Genomic DNA, 25506 nt, shown 5'->3' on the forward strand with positions numbered 1-25506 from the left:
AGGAAGATAAATCACTAATAGTTTTGATTTTTATCTTTAGACTACAACATCACATAATAACATTGCCTTCAGTCAAGTCACATTCCCTGAAGCAGCAAAAACATGACATAATTCCAAAAAGTAAAAAGTAGAAATCCTATTCCTTCATCTTGACCTAACACCCCAAATAACCATCATATGGCATTAATAGAAATCACTTAAAACAGAAGTCATCAGGTTATCCATAGAAAACATGTATTTAGAGTCAAAGATTTAAATATAACATTAAAAAATTGCTGAAGGGTTACTGTGGCAAAATCTGCCACATCTAAGGCAAGGTCCCCTCCAGACAAAGTAAGTTTCATACATATCTATTTCTCTTAGATCTTTATAGTTCAGTACTGAGAAAATACAAGTCATTTGGTTATTGTATGATAGTTGTTTTTCCTGTTCTTCAGCTTGAATTATTTAAAAGTGAGCTCTCCCTTTTCATTCTTGTTATTGTTTGTATCTAGTTGTCCTGCAAAGCCTCATGCAGTCATGGGGTAGACTTCTAGAGTTTGTGATTAACTCATGACCCACTGGGATTATGAGTGTAAGTGCTGCTGGGATTATTGCGAGTGCTACACCCAGCCTGGGGCGGATAGCCTAAATGTAACATAAGGGAGATAGACTTGCTCTCTGTTGCCATTGTCACTGTTATTCCTCCCTTTTTCTCTTGCTGTTTTGCTGCCTTCTACTGCCATGAACTGCTGTCCTCTTCTATGTGCCAGTCTGCCTTGGAGCCAGCTGAGTATGAACTGAAACCTCCAGTAATTGTAAGCTAAATATATCTTTCCTTCCTTCATTTTGAGTGTCTGTATTTGTCCCAGCAATGAGAGAAGAGTAACTGAGACAATTCTATGCACCCCAGATTTTAGCCATAGTGTTCTACACTGGACACTAGATATTAGAGAGTCACACATACATATATACATGCATGGATTCCCTTTCCACACAGGGCTTGTTTAAAACAATAAGATCCTCCTATCTTAGTACATTATAAGTTGGCTTTCCCACTCCTCTTTTCCCTTTCCTTACCCTTTCCCATTGTGCAGACATAAGGCTTTTTGTTTTGTATAAATGGTCATGAAGGTCTAATGTATGAGAAGGTGCACAGGCCAATAGTGCTTTGAGGTCAGTTCATCCCATGGTCAGTGGTGCTTTCTTTCAAATTTTTTTCTCTGGCAATAAAGAATTCCTATATAGACAATTCAAATCCTACCTCACACTCATGAATACCAAACATTTAAACTCATATTTTCAGTGCCTTCTTAGAGTTTCTTTCTTTTTTTATTTTAGGACAGGGTCTACAGGATCTCACTGTGTAGATCGGACTCATAGTGATCCTCCTCTTTATAGGCTATCAAGTTCTGGGATTATAGGCGTGCACCACTACACCCAGTTTCATCTTCTTAGAGTTTCTAGCAAGCCTAAAATCAGAGCAATTCAGATATGTTGAGTTAACTTTCCATGTACGTATTTTTGGTCTTCCCAACAAGATCTATAAGCTTTGAGAACAGAAACTATAATGTAGATGAAATGGGATCATAGATATATAAGGTAAACTAAAAGGTATCCTAAAAGTTTAAATTTTATTCATTTTATAATTCATATTTCACACTTAGTTTTATAATTTCATATTTCACATGATGTTTTCACATGATATGATTTCATATTTCATATTCAATACCTAATACTGACTTACAGCAATGCTCAGTAAATACAAGTTGATGGCTTAGTGCTAATCAAAAGCTCCAATTAAGTTTTTCCCAGAGTTATTTGGCAAGAGAAAACACCAAAAGGGAGGAATTCAAACTATGCCTATTTTCGGGTGATATGATACTATGTGTAAAAAGATCTAAAGAATCTACTGAAATACCATTAGAACTGATTAACAAATTCAATAATGTTACAGGATAAAAAAAATGAATGCACATCACAATCCTGGCTAGAAATTATACTACAAAGCTACTGTGATAAAATTAACATAGACCTGGCCAAAAAAAAACAGGTCTGAGGATCAATGGAACAGATTAGAAGATGTAGACACAACTACAAACGCATTCAGTCACCTTATCTATGAGAAAAGCACCAAACAGGCTCACTGGAAGAAAAATAGCCTCTTTAATAAATGGTGCTGGAAAAACTCACTTTCCACATGCTGAAAACTAAAACTAGATCTAGGTCTAGCACCGTGCATGAAACTAAAGTCAAAATGAGTCGTAGACTTAAATATTAAAACAGAAACACTACATCTACTGAAAAAGAAAGTAGGTACAAATCTTGAAGACATAGGGGTAGGCAGAGAGTTAATGAAGAAAAAGCAAGCTGCACAGAGTACTTCAAGGAATCAACAACTGGGATCTCATCTTTTTCAAAAGTTTCTACATGTCAAAACAAATCACCAACAGAGTAAAAAGAAAACCCATGAATTGGAAAGAAATTTAGCCAACTCTCCCTTATACAAAATGCCGAGAGGAATAGTTTGTAAACAAAATGTTAAAATTTGAGGACATTTCAACAGTTTATACCAGTGGTTTCCAACATCTTTTAAGCATCAGAACTCTTATCCATGAGATCTATTATAAAACCCCAATATATAAAATCCGTACAGTGAACCTGTTCTCTTAAGAGTTCTCAGACTGCTGCCACTTGACAGCCTCCTTCACCATACTCTCTTCTCATATAGCAGCCTGTGAAGCAACATCCTACACCTGAAACACCATGAAGCAGCTTTCAAAAATCACCTTTAAGTCATGGAGATAGTTCAGTGGCATAAGCACCTGCCTGGTAAGTGCAAGGTCCTGAGTTCGATCTCCAGTATCAAAAAAAAAAAAAATCACCTTAAAAAAAATCTTAGCCAATAGGCTCTCACTCAAAGGATATATATATAGCATAGCTTGGATAATTGTACTGTTGATTTCTGCTGGTCTATTAAAAGGAGCAGTTAATGATTAATTTTTTCTCTCCTTTTAAATTTTTTACCAACTTTGCATGCATATATCTGGTAATCTGAAAAACTAATTTGAAGACAACAATGTGCAATATAACAACCTCTGTTGAATTCTTATCATCTTGTTTAGTGAAATTATGAAATCATTTCTAATGTTCTTTTTACCATTTTTTCTTCTCTTTAACATTGATGAAATTGAAGAGGATGTCAAAAAATGGAAAGGTTTCTTATGTTCATGATATGAAATAATATTGTTAAAAAGATCTGCATACTCAAAATGATTTCTAGAACCAATGCACTCCTTGTGAAAATAATGACAACATCATCCACAGAACTATAAGTAAATGCTAAAATTTATATGAAAGCACAAAAAAACCCACAAATATCCAACACAATGTTAAATAAAATGAACGAAGCTACAGGCATAACAATGCCTGAGGTTAAGATATACTACAAAGCCTAAGCAACCAAGACAGCACAGGACTAGCATAAAAGCAGATACATATATCAATAGAACAAAATAAAAATACCAGAAATAAATTCACACATCCACAGTCAATGGATTCTCCATAAATATGCCAAAAACATGTACTGTGTAAGAGAAAGTCTCTTGAATAAATGGTGCTGGGAAATGATATCTATATGCATAAGACAAAAATTGACCTGTCTCTGTATGCTAATCAACTGAAAATTGATCATAGACATAAAAGTAACACCTAAAACTATGAACCTACCTGAACAAAACATAAAGGAAACACTTCAACACACTGGTGTAGCATATCACTTCTTTTTTTCTTTTTACTTTTTAAAGAATAGAAATAGTAAAAAAGAAAAAAAGGAATAGAAACAATACAAAATTTCATTGAACAAAGTAATAGAAATTCAACAATTGTTGCTGTATCACATGATGTTATTTTCAAATTAGTTGTTTAAGTTACCAGATATAAACCTGAAAATTGGTTTAAAAAATAAAACAAAGGGCCAGCAAAATAGCTCAGCAGATTAAAGCACCTGCAAGCAGGCGCAGGAGCCAGGGGCTCGATCCCCAGGCCTCCCATGCCAGCCCCACTCCCAGGGCACACTGAGATGGTGATTGAGACTGGGCATGGTGGCGTGCACCTGTAATCCCAGCTCCTGGGAGGCTGGAAATAGGTGGATCACTACGAGTCTGATCTAGTAGTGAGACCCTGAACACCCTATAGACCCTTCCCTAAAATATAATAAATAAATGAATAAATAAATAAATAAACAAAATAAAACAAAAATGTTACAAGAAATTAAAAAGTAAAAAGGAGGATAAAAAGAAAAATATGTATAAACTGCTCCTTTCAAAACATCTGCAGAGGAAAACCTGGCTCTCCAGATTCCAAAAACTAAAAGTAGGCTCAGGTCTATTTCCACACACTAAACTAAAATCAAAATGGATTAAAGATCTAAACATTAAAACAGAAACACAAAATGTTATGGAAGAGAAAGTAGGAGGAACTCTTGAACATATAGGAGTAGGCAGATAGTTCATGAACAAGAGCCAAATTGCATGGAAAATACTGCAAAGAATCAACAACTGGGATCTCATCTTATTGAGAATTTTCTGTATGTCAAAAGAAGTCACCAACAGAGTGAAAAGACAACGCATAAATTGGGAAAAATATTAATCAATAATCTCTTAGACAAAGGCCTTCTATTTAGAATAAACAACAAAAAAATTAGGCCTCCAAAATTTAAAGACCAAATAAAAAAATGGGCATCTGAAATTAATACACACTTCTCAAAAGAAATACAAGTGGCAAATAAGTGCATAAAAAATGTTCCAAAGCACTGGCCATTTGAGAAATGCAAATTAAAACAACATTGAGATACCATCTCACCTCAGAAAGAATCCCTATTATAAAAAGATCAACTAATAACAACTGTTGGAGAGGCTATGATGAAAAAAGGAGCCCTTCTCTACTGATGGTGGAAATGTAGACTGGTACAACCACTATGGGAATCAGCGTGGAGGCTCCTCAAAAAACTAGGACTGGAAATCCCATTCAAATCCAGCTATTCCCCTTCTGGGTATTTTCCCAAAAGAACTGAAAAAATGCCATGTGCACCCACATTAATAGCAGCACAATTTGTCACAGTCAAATCTTGGAAACAATCAAAACACCCATCACCCAAGGAATGGATAAAAAAGATGTGGCATTTTTATACAATGTAGTATTACTCAATTATAAAGACAAACACATAGGTAAGTGGATACTACTAGAAACTATATTACTAAGCGAAGTAAATCAGACCCACTTGTGTAGATATTGTATTGGCTCCCTAGTGTAAGAACCTGAAAGAAGAAATAAAACTGGAAAAGTATAATAAATGTAGTAAAACACAGAGAAACTGAACTTAAAGATTAAACAATGAAGATGAGAGAAATGAGAAAATATAGGAAAAAAAGGAAGGGGAAAAACACGCAGGTATATAACCAGAATGGCTGAGATGACTGTACTAATAATATCCATCAGTGTTTTGAAAAGAGCAGATAATGTGTGGAATTTTCACCTTGACTAACTCTATATGCTGACGTCTGCAATCTGAGCAACGACATCGAGGACAGCAATGTGTAATATAAAAACCTTGCTTGGATATCTCTCATTTTGGTCTTCTAAATGTGTACCACTTCTAATGTCTTATCAATTATTATTATGTTCTTGTTAAAGTAATTTTTTTTGGTGGAACCAGGAATTGACCTCAGGCCCTTGAGCTTGCCAGGGAAGTGCTCATTCCACTGAGCCATCTCCCTGGCCCCTTAAAGTATTTTTTAAAGCAATAAAAACAAAGACAAGAAAAATATTAAAGTTTCTTGGAAGCAAGTGGGAAAATTCACTTATTTGTGTGATCTTGCATAACTATATCTGTTAGTCTGAGCAACAGATTTGACAATAAAAATAGATAATAGAACAACCATTGTTAGTTAGCTATTCTTGTTTTGAAAATATGTAACATATATACTTGTATATTACCCTGTTCCTGTCTTTGTTTCTGCTATTTGTCTTTGCTTTGTTTTTACTCTTCAAAATTAAATTAAATTAAAATTTTAAAAAGACCAGCAGAAATCACTAGTATAATTATCCAAAGTATCCTGCATATATACATAAATATATCTCTTTTCCTTCTTTCTTTTGCCCTTTTCCTCATCCTAATTTTTCCTTCCCTTTGAACAGATTCTTACACCTTCACAGTATCTGTTGTATCTTTCAGACTGAGTTTACTCTTTCAGGTTCTTACACTATTGAGACAATACAATGTTTAGCATTCAAAATAAAATAAAAAATAGATAAATAGGAAAATATCAAGTTAAAAACTCTTCTGCAGACCAAACAAGCAATCAACAAAGAGACAACCTACATAATGAGAAAATATTTCCCAGCTATTTTTCTAACAGAGGGTTAATATCCAGAATCAATAAGGAATTCAGAAAATTCAACAACAACAAAAAGGTACTCTGAATTTAAAATGGCAAATAATCTGAATAGGCATTTCTGAAAACAATAAATTCAAATGGCCAATAGACATATGAAAATGCTCAATATAACATTTGCCATGAGGGAAATCAATCAAAATTGGAATAAAACATCACCTGATTCTAGACAGAATGATCATAATGAAAATAAATTATAGTGGCAAGAATGTGGAATAGTTTGTGCTCAGACTTATATGTGGAAATAAGAGTCAACCCAAATACAGAATAGTGATTCTTAGAGTTTGGGAAAAGTGGACAAAGTAAAGCTGGATTTTATTAGTACACACTGTGTGCATATATCACACTGAACCCCATTAATAAATACAATTAAGACATGCTAATAAAAACATATAAATGGTGTAGACCCCAGTAAATACTTAGCAAAGAGCTATAGTTGAATCAAATACCTTTCATATGAGTTAAAATATAACCATTATATTAGCAGTGCTGGGAGTAAAGATAATCAATTCCCTTCCCAGCTCATGTGTGATAGGTCAAACATGACCAGAGGATTTAAGAACATGAAAGTGGACAAGACAAAACTATGCTTGGTATCCTTTTCATGTAAACATTCTTGAAAAGACAGAACTATTCTGATTTAGTAATTCAAGGCCTGAATCCATGTATGGATCTCATGGGTAAGTAGCAAATCCATCTCTGGGGGCCAAATGTCCCTGAAATAGCTGCAACCTCAAACCAAATACAAACTACATTGGAAATAAAATGACTCAAAAGACATTCTTAGACAACAGCTAAGAATGATTTTATAATTATAGGTTGATAGAGTTCTTTTAATAACTGTATTTGATTGTTATAGGGTCTCACCATGCAGCTTAGACACATAATGATCCTCTTGTTTTCAGCCTTCCTGGTGCTGCAATTACAGGTATATGCCATTATGCCTGGACTGTGGCCAGCTCAGGCTGCCCTACGGGCAGGGCTGGCACAGCATGTGGTGCTAGAGAATGAACCCCAGTCTCTGCTCTTGTCTAAGCAGGCCCTTAGTCCACTGAGCTATCTTGCTGGCCCTAAAGGTTTAATACTGAATAGGTTTTCTTCTTTAATATACCTAGCATCATCTTAATCAAATATGAGATTAAAATGTCTCATCTTCTCATTGATGTATAGTCAGTCAGTCAAGGTTCCTTGACTTGTAATCACTTGATTAGTGAAAATAAAAATGGACATCATCCCTAATATTTGTGGTTAAACCTTAAGACATAGACTGCAAACTCAGGGGAATTCTAAAACTTTTCTCTCTAGCAAGTGTCATTCTGCTAGAAATAAAGGCATTAAATGAGTGCATTAAAATATTAAATATTTGTTCATCAATTATCTATACTATAACTATTTACAAAAATGAATTTGGATTGGCTCCAGCTAGAAAGATAATCATGGTATTAAAATAAGAAAATAAGAGACCCATATGGAGGTGACAAAAGTGGTTAAGATGAATAACTATGCCTGGTCACTTCCAACATTCAGCTTTGATTGAAGGCAGGAGGGCTTCCTTTAGTAAATGAATCTCCTGTATGGGGTCTTTGTAGTCACAAATTTGACCCAGTCTGCTTGAAAAGACCCTGCCCAGTGATACATAGTGAAGGCAACAGCATCCAGTTCTACCCAGAGGTATGAAAGACAAAAAAGAAAGGTAGGACAAATGTCATCATTACACCACACTGAAGGATTAGGACATGAGCAGTATCTATGCTTATTTCAAAAGTATTCCCAATGAGCTATGTAAGTCACTTCTTTTGCTTGTTGTCATTTTACCAAAGATTGCAAATGAGCTGTCAGGATTGGGATTTGACGATATTTGTTGTAACGAGATTTAGCCTACAGAGAGCTGTGAAACCTGGATCTGTTATAGAAATTATATTTGGCAACTTGAATAGTTTCATGAGGCTCTCCCAGGAGTCAAACTTGGTGTTAATTAATAGGGCAGGTTCTGGAATATGGCCAGGTCACTAGCATTAAAAGGGTCTTTAACCCAACTGAAAGCTACTACACGAGGTATGCATGGAAGACTAGCGACAGCAAGGCCCTGAGACACCTCCCTCATAGCCACTCTTTCTAAGATAAATAAGAAGGAGGCCATCTCCATGCAGAAGTTGTCACAGTGTATGCCAAGACTTTGATGCTGTGCATTCTACTTTTATTATTAATATTAGGCAAGATACACAGAAGTAACTATAGCTAGCATTTACTGGGCACTTATGTACCAAGTGTTGTGCTAAGCCTTCTATAAAAAGTATCTTACTTAATCCTTGTCACAAACTAATGGTTTAGGTACTACTTTTATCCCTTTTTATAATGCTTATCATGATGGCTTTAGTTCTACACTCCTTTCTTTGCCCTCACCCTTTGCTGTATACTATAGACCTTTTCACTAAAAATGCAAAGCCCATTTCCCAAGTATATAGTTCTGGACTGGTCTTCTGACTTGCTTTGGCCAACAGAATGTAAATGTGACAGTATGCCAGTTCTTAGCCTGAGCCTCAGGAGGCCTCACATGTCTCTACTTGCTCACTTGCACCTCTGCCAGCACCATGAGAACATGCCCAGGCTGGCCAGCTGAAGGAAGTAAGACCCATGGAGTAGAGCCTGGTTGTCCCAGTCACATCTGCCGATGCCAACCTAGATCGGCCAACCCCTAGACATTCAAGCAAGTCTAGCCAAAATCAGCAGAGCAGCGTAAGGGACCACCACTGACTCCAGACGCAGCAGCAGCAACTGCTTACTGGTGAATGCCAGGCAGGTTTTGTGACTGATTGTTAGACAGCATTCCTGTGGCAACAGAAATTTGTGTGCTATTTATGAACAGAAAAATGGGCTCAAAGACATTAGCTCATGAGTCCAAATTGGTGAGCACAGATCTGAGCCATGAAATGCCAATGCAACATAAGACGTGGTTTTATTTTGTTTTGCTTTTTGTGGTACCAAAGATTCAGCTCAGGGTCTTTGGACTGAACCACATCCTCCTCTATTTTATTTTTTGTTTTGAGACAGATTCTTCCCTAGTTGCTTAGGCTGAACTCAAACTTGTAATCCTCCTGCTTCAGCCCCCAGAGTGCTGGGATTATAAAAATGTACCATTACACCTGGCTTGATGTAATTTTTATGTAAGGTCAGTACCCTGTAACTATATTTAAAAAGTCCTTTCAAGCCCAAATTATTTTGGTTTGTCTTAATTCAGGACAGATATTCATCAAAGTTTCTCTAGAAAATAATCTTCATAATAATAACAGATACCATTTACTAGACAAACAGAAACAAAAATACTTCATAATCAGCAGGCCAAATGGATCATATCTTTAGAATGGTCTTACTGAAAGGAACCTTTATGAGTATCTACATCCACAGTGAATGAAGACCCCCTCAGAATAAGAGCAATGTTACAATGTCTGAAAGTGACTTTCATGTGCCTTTTGTTATCAACATTATAGTTACACCTCATTTACTCAACCACCGAGATAAACAGTGAACGAGGGAATAGGGAAATTTAAAGAATATTAATGGAAGCATATCAATTCAATTATCATAGCCCGTTAATGAGATGAACTCCTAGTATATGGAGGTTTCAGGTTCATGCTCTAACCCTGCAATTGGACCCGTGTGGATGTTTAATTCTTTGACACCAGCTGCAGCAGTTTAGGGCAGGAGGAGGATCCTGTTCTTAGTATAAGAATTACATGGGAAATGCTGATGCAGGGAACAGTTCAGAAAAAATAGTGGAAGCCACTGTCTGTCATGGATGGCATTGCTGGAGATAGGAGTGATATCCTCCTAAAGCAGGAAAAATTAAACTACTAGAGTATAACAAAAAAAAATTCTGGGTTCTTTTGTACCAAGATTTTACTTATTCAATTAATAAAGCCTAAATCAAAAGGGTAATAAGAATTATTCTACTTTAACTAGGTTAACCTTCAGCACATAAGAATATATAAGAAGAGACCAATGACTTTAGCTTTGATCTGAGAACTGGTAAAGATTTGCTCCTTCACCAGAGTTTAGTTAGGCTCCTGAGGCTTTTGTCAAGTGGATCTTAATCTTCCCCCTCTTCCTACCCTCCAGCTCCATCCTTGCCGCCTAGCCAAGCTCTGGCAAGAATGTTGCCAAGTCGATCTGGAAAGAATTCCAAGATTTTAGTATCTTATCACTCTCAATATCAGGCCAAATTCCTCATTTTTTACCATTAATATCTGATAACCCTGGCCTATATATAGCAAAGGTCCTGTTACATTGATTTAGCAATACTCTCCCTACACTTTATGTCTCCTCAGTAATTTTCCATTCAATAACCCCCCCCCCCCATTCTGCTAGCTAAAAATCCCTAGTTGTGTTTGCTGTATTTGGAGTTGAGCTCAATCTCACTCTGCTATTATGGGAGAGCTGACACCTGTTACAGTACTCATGAATAAAGTCTTCCTTAAAAAACTATTTTAAGCATCAGAATAATTATTTTTCTTCAACAGGGTTCACCCATAACAAAAACACAGACAATTTAAAGGAACAGCAAAATAACGCCTACTAGCACAGTTTAGGTATGTTAATAAGGTTCAGGTGTGCAGTATCTACAATGAAATAAAACACGATGTGGTTTAATACAGAAGAACATAGCTGAGCCCAAATATTCAGTTGGGGGGGCCAGCAAGATAGCTCAGCAGACTAAAGTGCTTGTTTAGGCACGCTTAGGCAAGTGCAGGGACCAAGGTTTGATCCCCGTCACCACATGCTGTGCCATTCCTGCCCCCAGAGTGGCCACAAAAAAAAAAAAAGACAAAATGTTCAGTTGGGAATTCCAATAGTATTGAAATTTCTTGACATTGTAGTTAAAGCAAAGAGATCATTTTTGATCAACATAGTAGAAAAACATTGTTATTTGCTACATGTGTTCACATTTCTGGCTTAATAATTTGTGAATGGTAAATGGATTCTCGGGTTTCCATTCCAAAGTTCAGAGATCACTCTTTAAAATGGTGTATGTAAAAAAGGCTCAAAACTGAGCTCAGTGTATAAACTGGGCCAAAGATGTACTTAGAAAGTTGTTCTTTGATCAGATCTTTGAGAATAATTATGTTTTTTATTGATTCCAACTTTTTTACATGAGTTATACAAAAAATGTAATGTCAAATTGATTGGATTCTAATTAAGGTTTCACTATATTTATCTTTAAAATACTGAAATTCTAGAAACAAAATCTAATATAGCTGTCCCCTAGCTTTAAATTCTAAGAAATATGAAGCGTGTATCTTTTATTTTTATATGATATTAATGTCAGAATAATATCTTAACATGGATGAATTAATTACAGGAAGAACCACTGAGAAGTCTCCAGTCTCCTCACTCCAGTCATGCAATGGGTGCTGATTCAGTATCTATCAGAGAAAAGGGAATGTGTTATATATTGTACTGTATGTGTCCCCCTAAAGGTCCATTTGTCAAAGGCTTGCTTTTCAGTGTGGCATTATTGGGAGATAGTAGAGTCTTTAGGATGTGGGAATCCTACTGGAAGGTTTTTGAGGACACTGAAAGCGTGTCCTTTAAGGGGTTAGAAGGACCTCAGCCCCTCCTTCTTCCTCTTCTTTTGCTCCTTACTCATATGATAAGCAGTTTCACTCTGTCTCACGCTCCAGTTTGGTATGATATGATGTCTTGTTTAGCCCTAAAAGCAACAAGGCTAACTTGCCATGGACTAAGACCTCCCAAACTGTGAGCCAGAGTAAACCTCCCCTCTTTACAGATTCAGTAATGTGTTATAGTAACTGAAAGCTGACTAGCCCAGAATGGAAAATGAACTTGAAACTAGATTATGTGGACTTGAAATCCACCTGAGCCATTTTCATACTATACTATCTCAGGGCATTTACATAAACCCTCTTAGCCTCAATTGGGTCATCAGGAAAATGGAAAGCATTAATAGTAATTTCAAGGTCACTGTGAGAATTTAAGGAGCTCATACTTTGCGAGCACTTAGAAGGGTGCTAAACACTTAGCTAAGGCTCAGCAGCAAATAGCTGTCACTATTTTTATCTCAAAATTTAAAAATCATTATATATTTACTATCACACTGACACCAGGCCCATAATGACAATCTCTTTTCTTACTTGCTTTTATTAGGATCTTACATGCCCCCTGCCTGTGGATCAAGATGTCTTCCTGAGACATTGGCTTGTGCGTTACAGACATAAATTACAAAAATAAAAATTAAATGGAAGAGAAAAACAGCAAGTAATGGCTTTAGACATCTTTCCCACACTAATCCTCTCTCCCATCATTTAGGTTATAAGCACTCAGATTAGGGCTTGTCACCTCAGGATGACAATATCATGTGCATTTATGATAATACCATATCATCAATTTTCTGAGGAAATCTCACTTTCTGTCTTGTGTTTAACTTTCCACAAAAGGAACTTGTTAAGTGCATAGTTAATATAATGTAGTTTTAAATTATATATGATCCTTATCTACATAAGATAAAAATTTAAAGAAGTCCTCAGACAGATGAGTTATGATTTTTTATTTCTGAACACTACAGAGAGAAGGAGAGAGGGATAATGTTAATACAGAAGTGATAAAATGACATCCTCAATATAGACTTACTTTGATTTCCAGAATACTAAGATTTAAAACGTGGGAGATTTCACATCAAAATCCAGATTTCTGACTTCTTTGAAAAATACATAATAAAACCCAGAAATGTAAAACCCATAGACCTGAATTCCTGCATGAAAACAGCTGTCTGGAGACCACCGTACAGTTTACTGAATACTATATGGTATCAGTATAATTGACTGAATCTTGCATAGTATACACATCCCTGTTCACCACTACTGTGTTCTAAGCACCAAGGGCAACAGCAATTCCATTTATTGTTGCACCTACCCTGGCTTTCGCCTATGCATGGACTCAGTTTCACTCCTTATGCTATTGAATTTTACTCACTGGATGTGAGCGTAGTTGAGTTTGGAACCCTTGGCTTTGGCTTGACTGAGTCTTTGTACCTACAAGGTACTGAGTATCTTTCACCTCCAGGCTCTACCCCACATAGTCCCTGAGCCTACAATAACTCAGCCTCAGATTAGGATACAAAATTTGTTTCCTCCTCTAAGCTGGTATCCTGAAAAACCTATAATATCCTCATCAAGTAGCTCTCCTAGAAATGCCACTATCCAGGGACCAAAAATGCCACCTTCCCAGTCCTGTCTACTAGCAGTCTTTCACCTAGGTATAAAACTTTGCCATGATGAGTACAGGAGATACTTTTCTCCAATCTGAAAACTAGCAATATGACAGCCACTTAGCAACATGTGGTGAGTGAATGCCTGAAATGTAGCAAGTTTAAACTGAGATATGCTATAAGTATAAAACACATGTGGCATTTTCCAAGACTTAGTACGAATTAAGCATACCAATTGTATTAGGAATTTTTCTATTAATCTTATATAGAAATGATAATATCTCTTGATATATTGGGTTAAACAAAATATATCATTAAGTTTAATTTCATCTATTTCCTTTTACTTTTTAACATGGCTACAAGAAAATGTAAAGTTCCATATGTGTCTCATATTCTAGTTCTGTTGGATAGTGCTACTTTAGACCACAAAGGTAACAACTATCCAAAGAGCTATGTGTTTCCCTATTGTCACTTGACTAGCCTGCCCTTAGATGCAATCAAAGCATACAGCCAACAACTATGTCTCACTTTGTAAAATGCAGGAGATTGTTTTATCTGACTTCTTTAGGTGGTTTTCTGTTAAAAGGGTCCTTTTCTGCATGCCATTCTTCCTGTTTGTAATTAAATTGGCTAAGTTCCCATACTTATGTGAATGAGTACAGGGTATGTTGATGTATGTGTATGTGTACATGTCTGTGTGCACATGGACAGTCAGGAGGAAATAGTAGCAGGGAATCCTGGTAGGTAGTTAGGTTAGTAAGAGCCAGATGTATGTGGTAGTGGAAGGGTGTTGGAAAGAAGGTGCTTGCCCTCTGCAAAGAAAATCTTGAAGTGAATTGCTCTCGTTCACTTACCATAAATAACAGGGTACCAACCAAAGGCAGTAGATCCAACCCTGTCATCAAGAGGCTCTGGAAACAGAGATACTAAGGAGGAGTGAGGTGCCCTAGAAATACCTAAGAACAAAATTTCAAAGGAAAACTAAATAGTTGGAGGGATGGTGGGGATAGGACATAAGTCTAGAGGTCTTTCAACAGGTTTAGTACAGTCCATTTAAACCAAGCTGAATCACCGAAACTTGGAATGATCTAAACAATGAAGGAGTTGCCTGCACTAATATGACAGGTATGGTAGATAAAGTGTTGCTGACCAAGTCAACTGGCCTGCTCCCTCATTCACCAGGGGTTCTGTTTTGGGTGGTAACTCTTTGCAAACAAACGAATGAAGTGAAATTCTTGATACTCAAAATGTGGTCCCTAAACAGAAGCAGCAGCAGCAGCACCCTTAGGAGCTTGGTAAGGAGATCTTTTAGCCCTCCCCTGAACCTGAGTCAAAAAGACCAATGAAATTCTGCATTTTAACAGAAAGATCCTCATGTAATTTGTGTAATCATTAAAGTCTGAGAAGTAACTGAAGTTTAACCTGATTATATTATTAGCCTAATAAACTATTTTGATAAATAAACAATTGCAACCTTTCTTCTGAGTTAGACTGTCTGAAATTTGTCCCATTGGGGATCTGGTTTTCTTTTTCTTTGAACTGCAGCTAATAATACAGAATGTTTTGCAAGTAAATCAGTGGTTCCAGGTGGTTCTTGGATGGGCGCCTTGTAACAAGGCTATAAAAAGCCAGATTTTTCTCTTCTAAGTTTCCAACTTAAGTATTCCCTGAGGCAAATAACTTTGGCATAAAAGAGGCAAATAATTTCTTGTAAGAGATGAGTATCTTCATAAATAATGTGTGACCCCTGTGTAAGTCAAAATAAGGTGGGGAAGTGCCAAAATCAACTTTATTTCAGAATATCACAAGCTGTCACATAAACACAGGACTTTTGTACCAAAACTGAGAGAAAAGCAAATTTAACCAACATACTTTTGTTATTAGTTAAAACTTTTCTACTCCCAACAAAAAACCTTCTCTCTCTCTCTCTCTCTCTCTCTCTCTCTCTCTCTCTCTCTCTCTCTCTCTCTTCTCCTCTCCTCTCCTCTCCTCTCCCTCTCTGTGTCTCTGTCTCTCTGTGTCTTTGTGTTGCTCTCTGTCTCTTCTCTCTGTCTCTGTCTCTGTGTGTCTCCCTGTTTCTCTCTCTCTCACTCTCTTCTCTCTGTGTTTCTCTCTGTTTCTCTCTCATCCTTTGCTTGTTTTTATATCTTTCCCAGAGTTTATACAGTTACCACTGGATTACCTGATAAATTTCCATCCATTTTCCAACCAAGGAGCAAAATAAAATGTACAAGTATAGTATTTACTATTTTGAAACACAATTCCTCTGTGAAATTGTCTGTAAAAGGACTTTCTAGTTCAAATATAAAGTCTCAAACTTAACAGAAATACTCAAATGACAGTAAAAACAAATTTATCTGTGAAGATGTATTTTTATATATGGTATGAGAAACCAACCAACTTGTATTATGTAGCATTATATAATATCAATCATTTGAGCAATCACAGCAATAGTCTTCATGTCTTTGCCTTTGACCTTTGTTGTAGAGCTTTGGTGCAGTTATAACCTTAGCACCTACTGAAATTCAGGTGCAAACCTACAAAGTTTAGATTTATCCTGCTGTGACTGGCTTGGGTCTGGCTGCTGTGCTCAGCTCATTCCTGCTGCTGCCCTTGGGAGTAAACCTGTTGTGCCTCTCTGGCAAGATGTTCTGCTCCTGGACTAGCTGGGTGGTTCTGTCCCCTACTCTCTCTGCAGGGATTGCAGCTGCAGGGTTTCACCCCAGGCCTGTATGCCAGGCCTGAGCTGAGTCTGGAGGGGACAAGGTGGTGTAGGGGGGAGAGGAAGCTCTCCCACACACTCACTGGGCCTGGGCTAGGACTGGATCTTGGGGTCCCCAGAACATGGCAGAAATTCTCACTGGGCGGGTGGGGTGAGGGGGGTGCTGCAGAGTGGTGTGGGGGGTCCTAATGGGGTGGAAGATGGTCTCACGCATGCTGTACCTGGGTTTGGACTGGCAGGTCCCTCTGGCGCAGGGCAGCCGGAAGCTCTCCCACACACTCACCGGGGTCTGGGCTAGGACTGGATCTGGGGGTCCCCAGAACGTGGCAGAAATTCTCACTGGGCAGGCGGGGTGGGGGTGCTGTGAAGTGGTGGGGGGCCCCAAGGGGGTAGAAGAGGGTCTCACCCACACTGCGCCTGGGCTTGGACCCTTTGCCTTTGAATTCAGTGTTTATTGACCACCTGCATTCAAGATGCTTATGTATTTGTATCTGATTGATCACATGGATTTTTATTAAATAATTATACCTGGGTATTTGGTTTTATGATATTTGTAAAATGTAATTCATCAAAAGAAAATTCACATAAAAACCTGGATAAATCCTCATTTACAACTCAAAATACATACTCTTAATAGCCAAAAGTAATGACTTAATTAAAAAGTAGTCAAAAAATCTGAATAGACATTGTTTGGAAGACTATAACTCCCCTGGTGTAAACACACCTCAACATCACTAATTCTCAGAGGAACACGAATCAAGGCCACAGTGAAATATCACCTCACACCCATGAGGATGGCTACTTTTAAAAAGTGAAGAAAGAGATCCTGGTGTGACAGCTCATGGCTACAATCCCAGCATACTGGGAGGCTTAGACAGGAGGATCACAAGTCTGTGCCCTGGGCAATTTAGTGACTTAGGAGGACCCTATCTCAATTGGGGGTGGGGCGGTCATTGTGAAGGCCCTGGGTTCAATCCCAGAAACACCAATAAATTTTTCAAAGGACAAGAGATACAAGTGTTGGCCAGAGTGTGGGGATGAGAATATGCTTATATATCAGTAGTGGGAATATAAATTGGTATAGCCATGATGGAAAACAAAATATTACCATCCTGGCATGGACCTCTGGCGCCCCACCCCTTCCGCTGTCCCAGCAGGCCCCGCGAGGTGCCCGCGCAGTCGGTGACCTTCCCAGGTGAGCGGTGTCCGCCGAGGCCTGGGTGGTTGGTCCTGCGGAGATGCTTCAAAGCTTAATTAAAAATGTCTGGGTCCCTATGAAGCCGTACTATACCCAAGTCTACCAGGAGATCTGGATAGGAATGGGGTTGATGAGCTTCATTGTTTATAAAATCAGAAGTGCAGATAAAAGAAGCAAAGCCTTAAAAGGTTCAAGTCCTACACCTGGTCACGGTCACCATTAACAAGCTCTTGAGTACCCACGAGATGAAGCCTCAGTCTGCCTGTAAATTTTAGCAAGCTCTGTTAGATGGGAGCACAGAATGTCACTGTAACCTCCATCAGCAGCGTTCACTCTGCGGCATGAATAAATGCACCTGTGAGGTGCACCACCCAAAAAAGAAAAAAAAATATTACCATCCTACTATTGGGCATAGATCCAAAGGAAATGAAATCAGTATCTTGAACAGTCATATGGACACAGTATTACAGGCAGTATTGTTAATAGCCAAGAAGTAGACTGGACATAAGTTTAGAGCAGTACATGAAAATGTACACATACACACAGTAGAACATTATTGAGCATAAAATAAAAGGAAATCTTGCATTTTGCAATAATGCACATAAACCTGAAGGACATTATAGTAAGTGTATAATCCAGAAACACAAAACAAACCCAGTACACTCTGACTTACATATACAAATTTTAAAATTTTGAACTTGTAGAATCTAAGACCTGAGAGTGAAGAAATAAGGAGATGCTTGTTAAATGATACAAACTTTTGGTTGTAAGATGAATGAATTCTGGAGATGTAATGTCTGGCATGGTGACTAGTTACTAAGAATACATTACATACCTGAAATATTTTAAGAACAAGATGAGTTCTCACCACATACAACACATAATGGTGTGGTGCTGGATGTGTTCATCTGATTGTGATAACTGTTTTATGGTGTATATCAAATCATCACATGGCATACTTTGAATCTATATGATTTTTGTCAAATGCACCTCTATGAAGCTTCAAGAAAAAAAATTCACTCCCTCTTCCATGTAACTGAAACAGATGAAAAAGGACATATTGCCATGGTGACAAGTCTCCTTAAATTCCTGACCTTGAATCTCACCTAGACCTAGACCTGGCCTACCTCCAAGAAACCATACTGCATTTCTTCAACCAAATTATTTCTTCACTCCTCTGGACAACTATGTCACACCTTTTCCTCTCTGCTCCAGCCTTCATGATCTTGTCACCCATCACACTCTCCTTTGATGAGCCTTCTTCCCATCTCTGTGAGAAGTGGAAAGAATCAGAAAAAAAAAAAAACCTACAGCACTCTACCACCTGGATGGCTGACAGGGGCTTGCGCATCATCTTCTTGCCGGATCTGGCTAGACTGGCACAATTTTGTTATTGTTTTGTTTTGTTTGTTTTACCAGCTGGGGCTCCACTCACCATCTCCTTCTTATCTTCCTGGAAGTGTACATCCACAAACATTTTTCCGACAACATAAGGAAGTGCACTTTCAATAAAATTGACACATTTATCCCACTGAGGCAGCAAAGTTGTGGTCCCCTGAATTACCTGTGGGAAATAATTGATCTGGTTGAGTTTCATTTTGATAAAATATATGATCAAAAACTTTCAATCCATCTAAAGAAAAGAGTCTATAAAACCTTGTACAATCCAACTCATACACATATGTCATACAGCAGGGCAAAGGTGAAATGAAATGAAGAAAGGAACTCTGCTTCTCCCTATTTATATCTAAAACTAAAAATGTTTTCTCACAAGGAAAATAATGTATTTCACCTTTCTTTTTTTCCATTAGCCTAAGGAGTTTTTCCATTAGCCTAAGGATCCGGACAAGGGTATAGGTTTTCCATGGTCAGCAGGGATAGGAGAGGATCATGCTGAAATGTCCAGATAGTACTTAATGTCCATTCAGAACTGAAGTTCCACCAAGAAAGTTCAAGGCTCACTGGTGATCAAGGTCCCTGCCAGCCAGCATGTCTTTGTTCTCTGTAGCATGCGCCATGAAGCAGATCAGAACATGGCCCACCACGACTAAGCGAGGGAGCATATTTACACTGTGTCACAGAAGAGGATGCACTGATAAACAAGGAAAATACAGATGGAGCTGTTTTCCCCATCTGTCCCAATTATAGCATTATAAGAAAACATTTACAAACAAGTAAGGGACTTCCAGAGCAAGATTCAGAAGGTTCAAAAGTTTACTTGAGGGGATGAAAGCAGAAGGAATATGTCATTTAAATTGTCCCTCAAGGCTGGGGATGCAGGCAGCCAGGGAAAAGAGGGAGGCCCTGAGGATGGTGAGCAGAAGCACCCCTCGCAGTGTAAGATCCAGGTTGTCAGAGGAGGGCAAAAGTGATTAATGCTGAAGTTCACCTATTCTTCCTCTGCTTTCTGGAAACATGACCCCTGCCAAAGGTGACAGATGAATTTATTTTAAAACCTCTAGAGAAAGAGGTTCTACAACCTTCTTTGGTTAATTTAAGATTATATTTAGCACTTCACATTCAAAAAACATTCCCTCATATCTAACCTCGAATTCTTACACACTACTTCTTACACCTCTCTCTCTTTCTCCCTCTCTCTCTTTCTCTTCACAGTGGGGGTGGAAAGCAGCTGGGTACTGTCTTTGATGTGATCCGTAAGAGATAAAAATACACTCACACCAAAAAGTCTACTTGTTTTGTATCTTCACAATTTGATATGACCTACATATATGCAGTTATTTCATACTAATCTCTATAAAGTGACTTTATTTCTTTTTCAATCTTTATTAGTATATGTTTGCAGAATTTAATGACTACATTCCTACTCTTGGTCCCCTTCCAGTTTGCATAAGATCTATCCCTCCACTTCCTATTATGTATCTTTTATTTTGCTCTTATATTTTTCGATATAAATATCACATGGTTCCTCTGATAGGAGAAACCTGAAATATAAATAAAGTGACTTTATATTCTACTGACATTCGAGGGTCAAGATGCACCCAAACAATCACACTATGCTTCAACCGAACTGGCCCACTATCCATTTCTGTACTTAACTAGTTTTCCTAATAACTAAGATGTCTACACAAAGAAATCAAAGCTCATGAGATTTGCTATTCACAACTTTAACTGGAAAGAGAGAAAAATGAAATACTTTTTCAAAGCCACAAAATTTGTAAGTCCTCAAGTGGTAGCAGAACTGCTAATATGCAGGACTCAGACACACGCATGGACTAGCATCTGTGTCGCTCAGGAGGCAGAAAGAGCAGCCAAGGTACAAAGAATCAAGAGCCGGACAAGTGGGAAGAAAGAAGTTGACTCTGGCACTTAAGTGAGATGTCTGAGAAGAGAGAACTGCGTTAGGTGTCATGGGCCTGTAAGAATCAGAAGAGACTCAAGATTAAAGATTTAAGTAATAATAAAAACAAGATTATGGGGGCTGGGGAGATGGCTCAGTGGAATAAACACTTCTCTGACAAGCACAAGCTTCCACAAAAAAAAAAAAAAGATTATGCCAGGAATACTGGTAGATGCCTGTAATCCCAGTACACAGGAGGCTGAGGCAGGAAGATTTCTGTAAGTTCAAGGCCAGCCTGGGCTACAAAATGAGTTCAAACTTGAACTACACAGAGAGACCTGTCTCAAAAAAAAGTCATAGTTACAGGGATATAACTCAGCTGCACATGCACCTGCCTGGCAAGCACAAGGTCTTGAGTTCAATTCTCAGTACAAAAAAAAATAAATAAATAAAAAATAAATAAAATTATAACTCAAAATTAAAAATGAAACTTACAGTCTAACACATATATCATATACATTTTGAATATGTAGAACACTGAAAATGAAAAGATAGCTTAATGCAATAGATTACAAAAACTCAATCCTCTGGTCTAATTGAGACCTTTGGTCAATATCTCCCCTTTCCCTGCCCTCCCTTCCTCAGCCTTCAGTCATCAGCATTGTACTATGTTTCTAAGAGATAACTTTTTTAGATCTCATATATATATATGTGGGATCATACAGAATCCATACAGAAAAGAAGATTTAAAATCTTTCTCTTTTTTTGTATTTTAGGGAAGGTCTACAGGGTGTTCAGCATCTCACTATTAGATCAAACCTGTAGAGATCTGCCTGTTTACAACCTCCCAAAAGCTGGGATTACAGGCGCGCTATCATGCCCAGTCTCAATTGCCGTCTCAATGCACCCCAGGGGCAGGGCCAGCACAGCATGCCCAGGGATAGAACCCCAGGCCCCTTTGAAATCTACTTTAAATCTGACATATAAGTGACAATCTATTGAATGTGCCTCTCTGTACATTGTGATAGTATACTTAGTAATAACAATTATAGGGGGCCAGACAAATATCTCAGCAGATTAAAGCACCTGCTTAGGTAGATGCAGTGGTTGGGGTTCGATCCCCAGTGTGCCATGCCAGCCCGGCCCCCAGGGCACGCTGAGAGGGCAATTGAGACTGGCTGTGGTGGCATGCACCTATAAAACTAGCTCTTTGGGAGGCTGAACACAGGCGGATCACTATGAGACCCTGTAGACCCTTACTAAAATACAAAAACTAAAATTAAAATTAAACAACTATTTCAAATCTGCTAAAATAAATTTTTATGTTCTCAACACAGAAATACATTAGTAAGATAATAGAATAATGATGTCAATTAACATATTTGGTTTTTTTAATGTTGTTGTTGTTGTTTTGTGGTACTGGGGATTGAACTCAAGCCCTTACGCTTGCCAGGCAAGTGCTTATCCTACTGAGCCATCTTCCTAGACCTCAATTCACTTATTTGAATCTTTCTATCATATAGAGGTAGTTCAAATACCTATTCAATTGGAATACATGAATATCCCAATTACTATTTGTCAGTGAAACTTTTAACAAAAAAAATACAAACAAATATACTTTAAAAGATACAAACATAGACTAACAAGTGTTCAACCTATAATTAAAGTCACCCAGTTTAAAGTTGAGAAGTGGAGGAGAGTTTGGAAGCAATGTGGTGGCCCTGTCACCAGAAATACATCTTTATTCAGCGCAATCAAGGTCAAGCTTGAATGTACTTTTATTTTTTATCAGGTGCCACACCTGAATGAAAACAATTTGAAAAAGTAGAGTTTAAGCTACACATTCCCTCTGTTCCATCCCTAAAGATGATTTTTATTGGACCAGTTAATGTACAGATCGTTCTGACATGTTAAATTCTCTAGTGAAGTAACATCACAATTTTCTTAAACTCACCCGTGAGAATTCCAGCCACCTATATTGAAAACGCCTGCTAAGGTTTGGAATTCTGGAATAAACCATTCTCCACACCAAATAGTTGGCAATGGTCCTATGAACAGAAAAAAGTGCACATTTATTGTATTTCGGGTCAATATCTGATGCTCTGCAGAACACCTTCAGAAAAACGATTGGCAAAGTTCCACAGAGACACCTCTGGCTCATACAAAAATGCAGCATTTTCACTTGAGAAATGACATGAGATGATACAATGTCAATGAGAGCAGCCAAAATTGGCTTGCCTCTCAGCACCTACTACAGCTAGATGAAATAAAGATTCCAGCCCCAGGCTTAAGAGTGTACGTTTTCCTTTCCCTCTAAGGGCAGAGAATCCACTATTACCCAGGTTTTTATGTCAGGAAATTGTGAATACCTTTGAATTAGAAGTGACTTCATACAATTCACATCTATTCTTTGCTTTTGGAAACTAACAGTAAAATATTGACTAATATCAATCCTCTAAATTTGCACCCTGGCTTTATACTCTGTGAGCTCAAGAAAGTTGCTTAATCTCTCTGATTTATCTTTCCTTGTAGTACAAGGATGATGATCCTTACCTCACAAGGTTATCGTGCGGTTAAAATAAATAAGAAACTGCTCAGCAAGGAGTACTTTCCTAAGCTTTTTGTTGTTGTTCACTTCCAAACATATGAACAATCCCATATGTTTCTGTTATGCACATAAAACATACTTTTAAAACTCCGTTACATTTTAGGTATTGCCTTTTTCTAAAAGCAAAAGATGTCCTGACCTCAGAAGAATGTGTGTTCTGAGTTAATTGCTAACTTAATAGTGATGATGGATTTTTAATGACCAGTCGCCTCGCAGCTGTGCCATTACCATGGTGAATAATAACACAACGTCCTAAAATGGCTCTTGGGCCCATCTGAAACTTGACAGCAGTGTGGCATGATGATGGTAAGCAGCTCATCAAGAGCCACCCACGCTTTCATCTGCTGCTGCTCTAACAAGGGAGACCTGAACTCTGATCAGAAAAAAAAAAATTTGCAGCGTATATGCTAGTACATAAATGGGTGTTTTAATTTATATAGCAATGTAAGTAATATATTAGGAATATTTAACCAAATGCAGAAATAAACATTTTAAAAGAAAATCAAATTAACTTGAGAAGTCACTGAGCCTTCAAAAATTATTGTCATTCCTTAAGACATGTTATCCATATAGGATTAGGTTAATACCACAGTGGATATAAATCCACACTTCATATAGTCTTCTTAACTATTTAAAGCATTTTGACATCACCTCGTCAGATTACCATTCTCCTCCCTGCTGTCTAGCTAACCAAGGTGGCATACTAGCACGAGAGAATGGTCATTTCTACCATTTTCTTGTTATTTGCTTCTGCTGATATCATTAGTAATAGCTTTAGTTTCTGTGGCTGTGCAGTAATTTTCAAGCCACTTGTCACATGTCTTGGTAAGCTTAAACTAAACTAGATAATAAAATTCATAAGTCTAATGTGGGTACACAAAGTCACTCAAGACTATTTTTGAACAACTGAATGGAAACCAAACTGAGAGAGAGTCCCTGCTGTATATGCCATCAGGATCAAGTGAAGGGTCCATTCCCAATTTTATAGAACTTGTTAAAACCTTATTATTTTTTTCAATTGAAACATAGGAATCTAGAGGGCCAGCCAAATAGTTCAGCAGATTAAAGTGCCTGCTAGCAGGCGCAGGGGCCGAGGGTTCGATCTCTGGGCCTGCTGGGCCGGCCACCCCCGGGGTGCACTGAGACGGCAGTTGAGACTGGGCATGGTGGGGTGCGCCTGTAATCCCAGCTCTTGGGAGGCTGTAAACAGGTGGATCACTACGTGTCCGATCTAGTAGTGAGACCCTGAACACCCTGTGGAGCCTTCCCTAAAATACAAAGGAAAGAAAGAAAGATAAAGATCTAGATACAAAATTTTTCTTCTTGGCCCCATGGGATCTTCCTAAGGTGAGCACACTCTCTGTCTGAAATAACACCCAAGTCAGCCAAGTGAAGCCCTCATCCATGCTCTGCTCAGGCCGCTATCTCAAAATGCTATTTGATGCCATTCCTTTGGGTCTTTTGGTTACACACCCTTACTTCTGTACAGGATGAGCAGTGTTCACTGAGCATCTTCATCCTTAAGCATCCTCAAAAAATGTAAAGCAGAAATTCAGCACCCAGAGAACTTGAACTCAGAGAACTCAAGATTTCAGTTTGTGCATATATATTTTTAAATCAAGGGATACACTCTAAGAACAGATGGCATTGGTTATGCTTAGATCAAGAATGATCCCCACACAACTCTCGAGTGCTCAGAGGCAAGGCTTTTGGAAGTTGATTGGATTTGGGGAGTGCTATAGCTGCATGTGACATTAAGAGGCAGGGCCTGACCGTAAGAGGCAGGTCACCAGGGTAGAGTTCCCTAACCTGCTTTTCCCTTCTCTGCTTCTTACCTCTGGGAAATGAGCAGCTCTCCTCTGTAGAAGGCCCATTCACCATGCTGTTTCTGTATTTGAACCTGCCAAACATGGACTGAAACTTTTGAAATTGTAAGCCAAAATAAGGCTCTCTGTTAAGTTGTGGGTGTCAGATATTTTGTCCCAGCAATGAGAAAATAACTAAGATATAATCCTTTCTTCATG

The 25506-nt window shown here is 38.0% G+C and overlaps 2 protein-coding genes across 2 annotated transcripts in view; one reads left to right on the forward strand and one right to left on the reverse strand.

Moving 5' to 3' along the window:
• The window catches only part of Phex (phosphate regulating endopeptidase homolog X-linked), a 243921-nt gene that overhangs the window by 129980 nt on the left and 88435 nt on the right, over positions 1-25506 (reverse strand). Inside the window, exons 10-11 of the mRNA XM_004631393.2 lie at positions 22829-22922; positions 19012-19140 (exon numbers count right to left, since the gene is read on the reverse strand). Of these exons, the coding sequence (XP_004631450.1) occupies positions 19012-19140; positions 22829-22922 (223 nt within the window). The remainder of the gene's footprint in view (positions 1-19011; positions 19141-22828; positions 22923-25506) is intronic.
• LOC101577426 (6.8 kDa mitochondrial proteolipid) lies at positions 17544-17799 on the forward strand. The gene has a single exon (XM_012514778.2). The coding sequence runs from the start codon at positions 17617-17619 to the stop codon at positions 17797-17799; it is 183 nt and encodes a 60-aa protein (XP_012370232.1). The 5' UTR covers positions 17544-17616.

The sequence above is a fragment of the Octodon degus genome, unplaced genomic scaffold, assembly GCF_000260255.1.
Source record: "Octodon degus isolate 3935 unplaced genomic scaffold, OctDeg1.0 scaffold00041, whole genome shotgun sequence".
Classification (NCBI taxonomy): Eukaryota; Metazoa; Chordata; class Mammalia; order Rodentia; family Octodontidae; genus Octodon; species Octodon degus.

What these genes read in the sequence shown, in the direction of transcription:
- LOC101577426 (XM_012514778.2), top strand. Translation starts at nt 17,617, where the DNA reads ATGCTTCAAAGCTTAATTAAAAATGTCTGGGTCCCTATGAAGCCGTAC.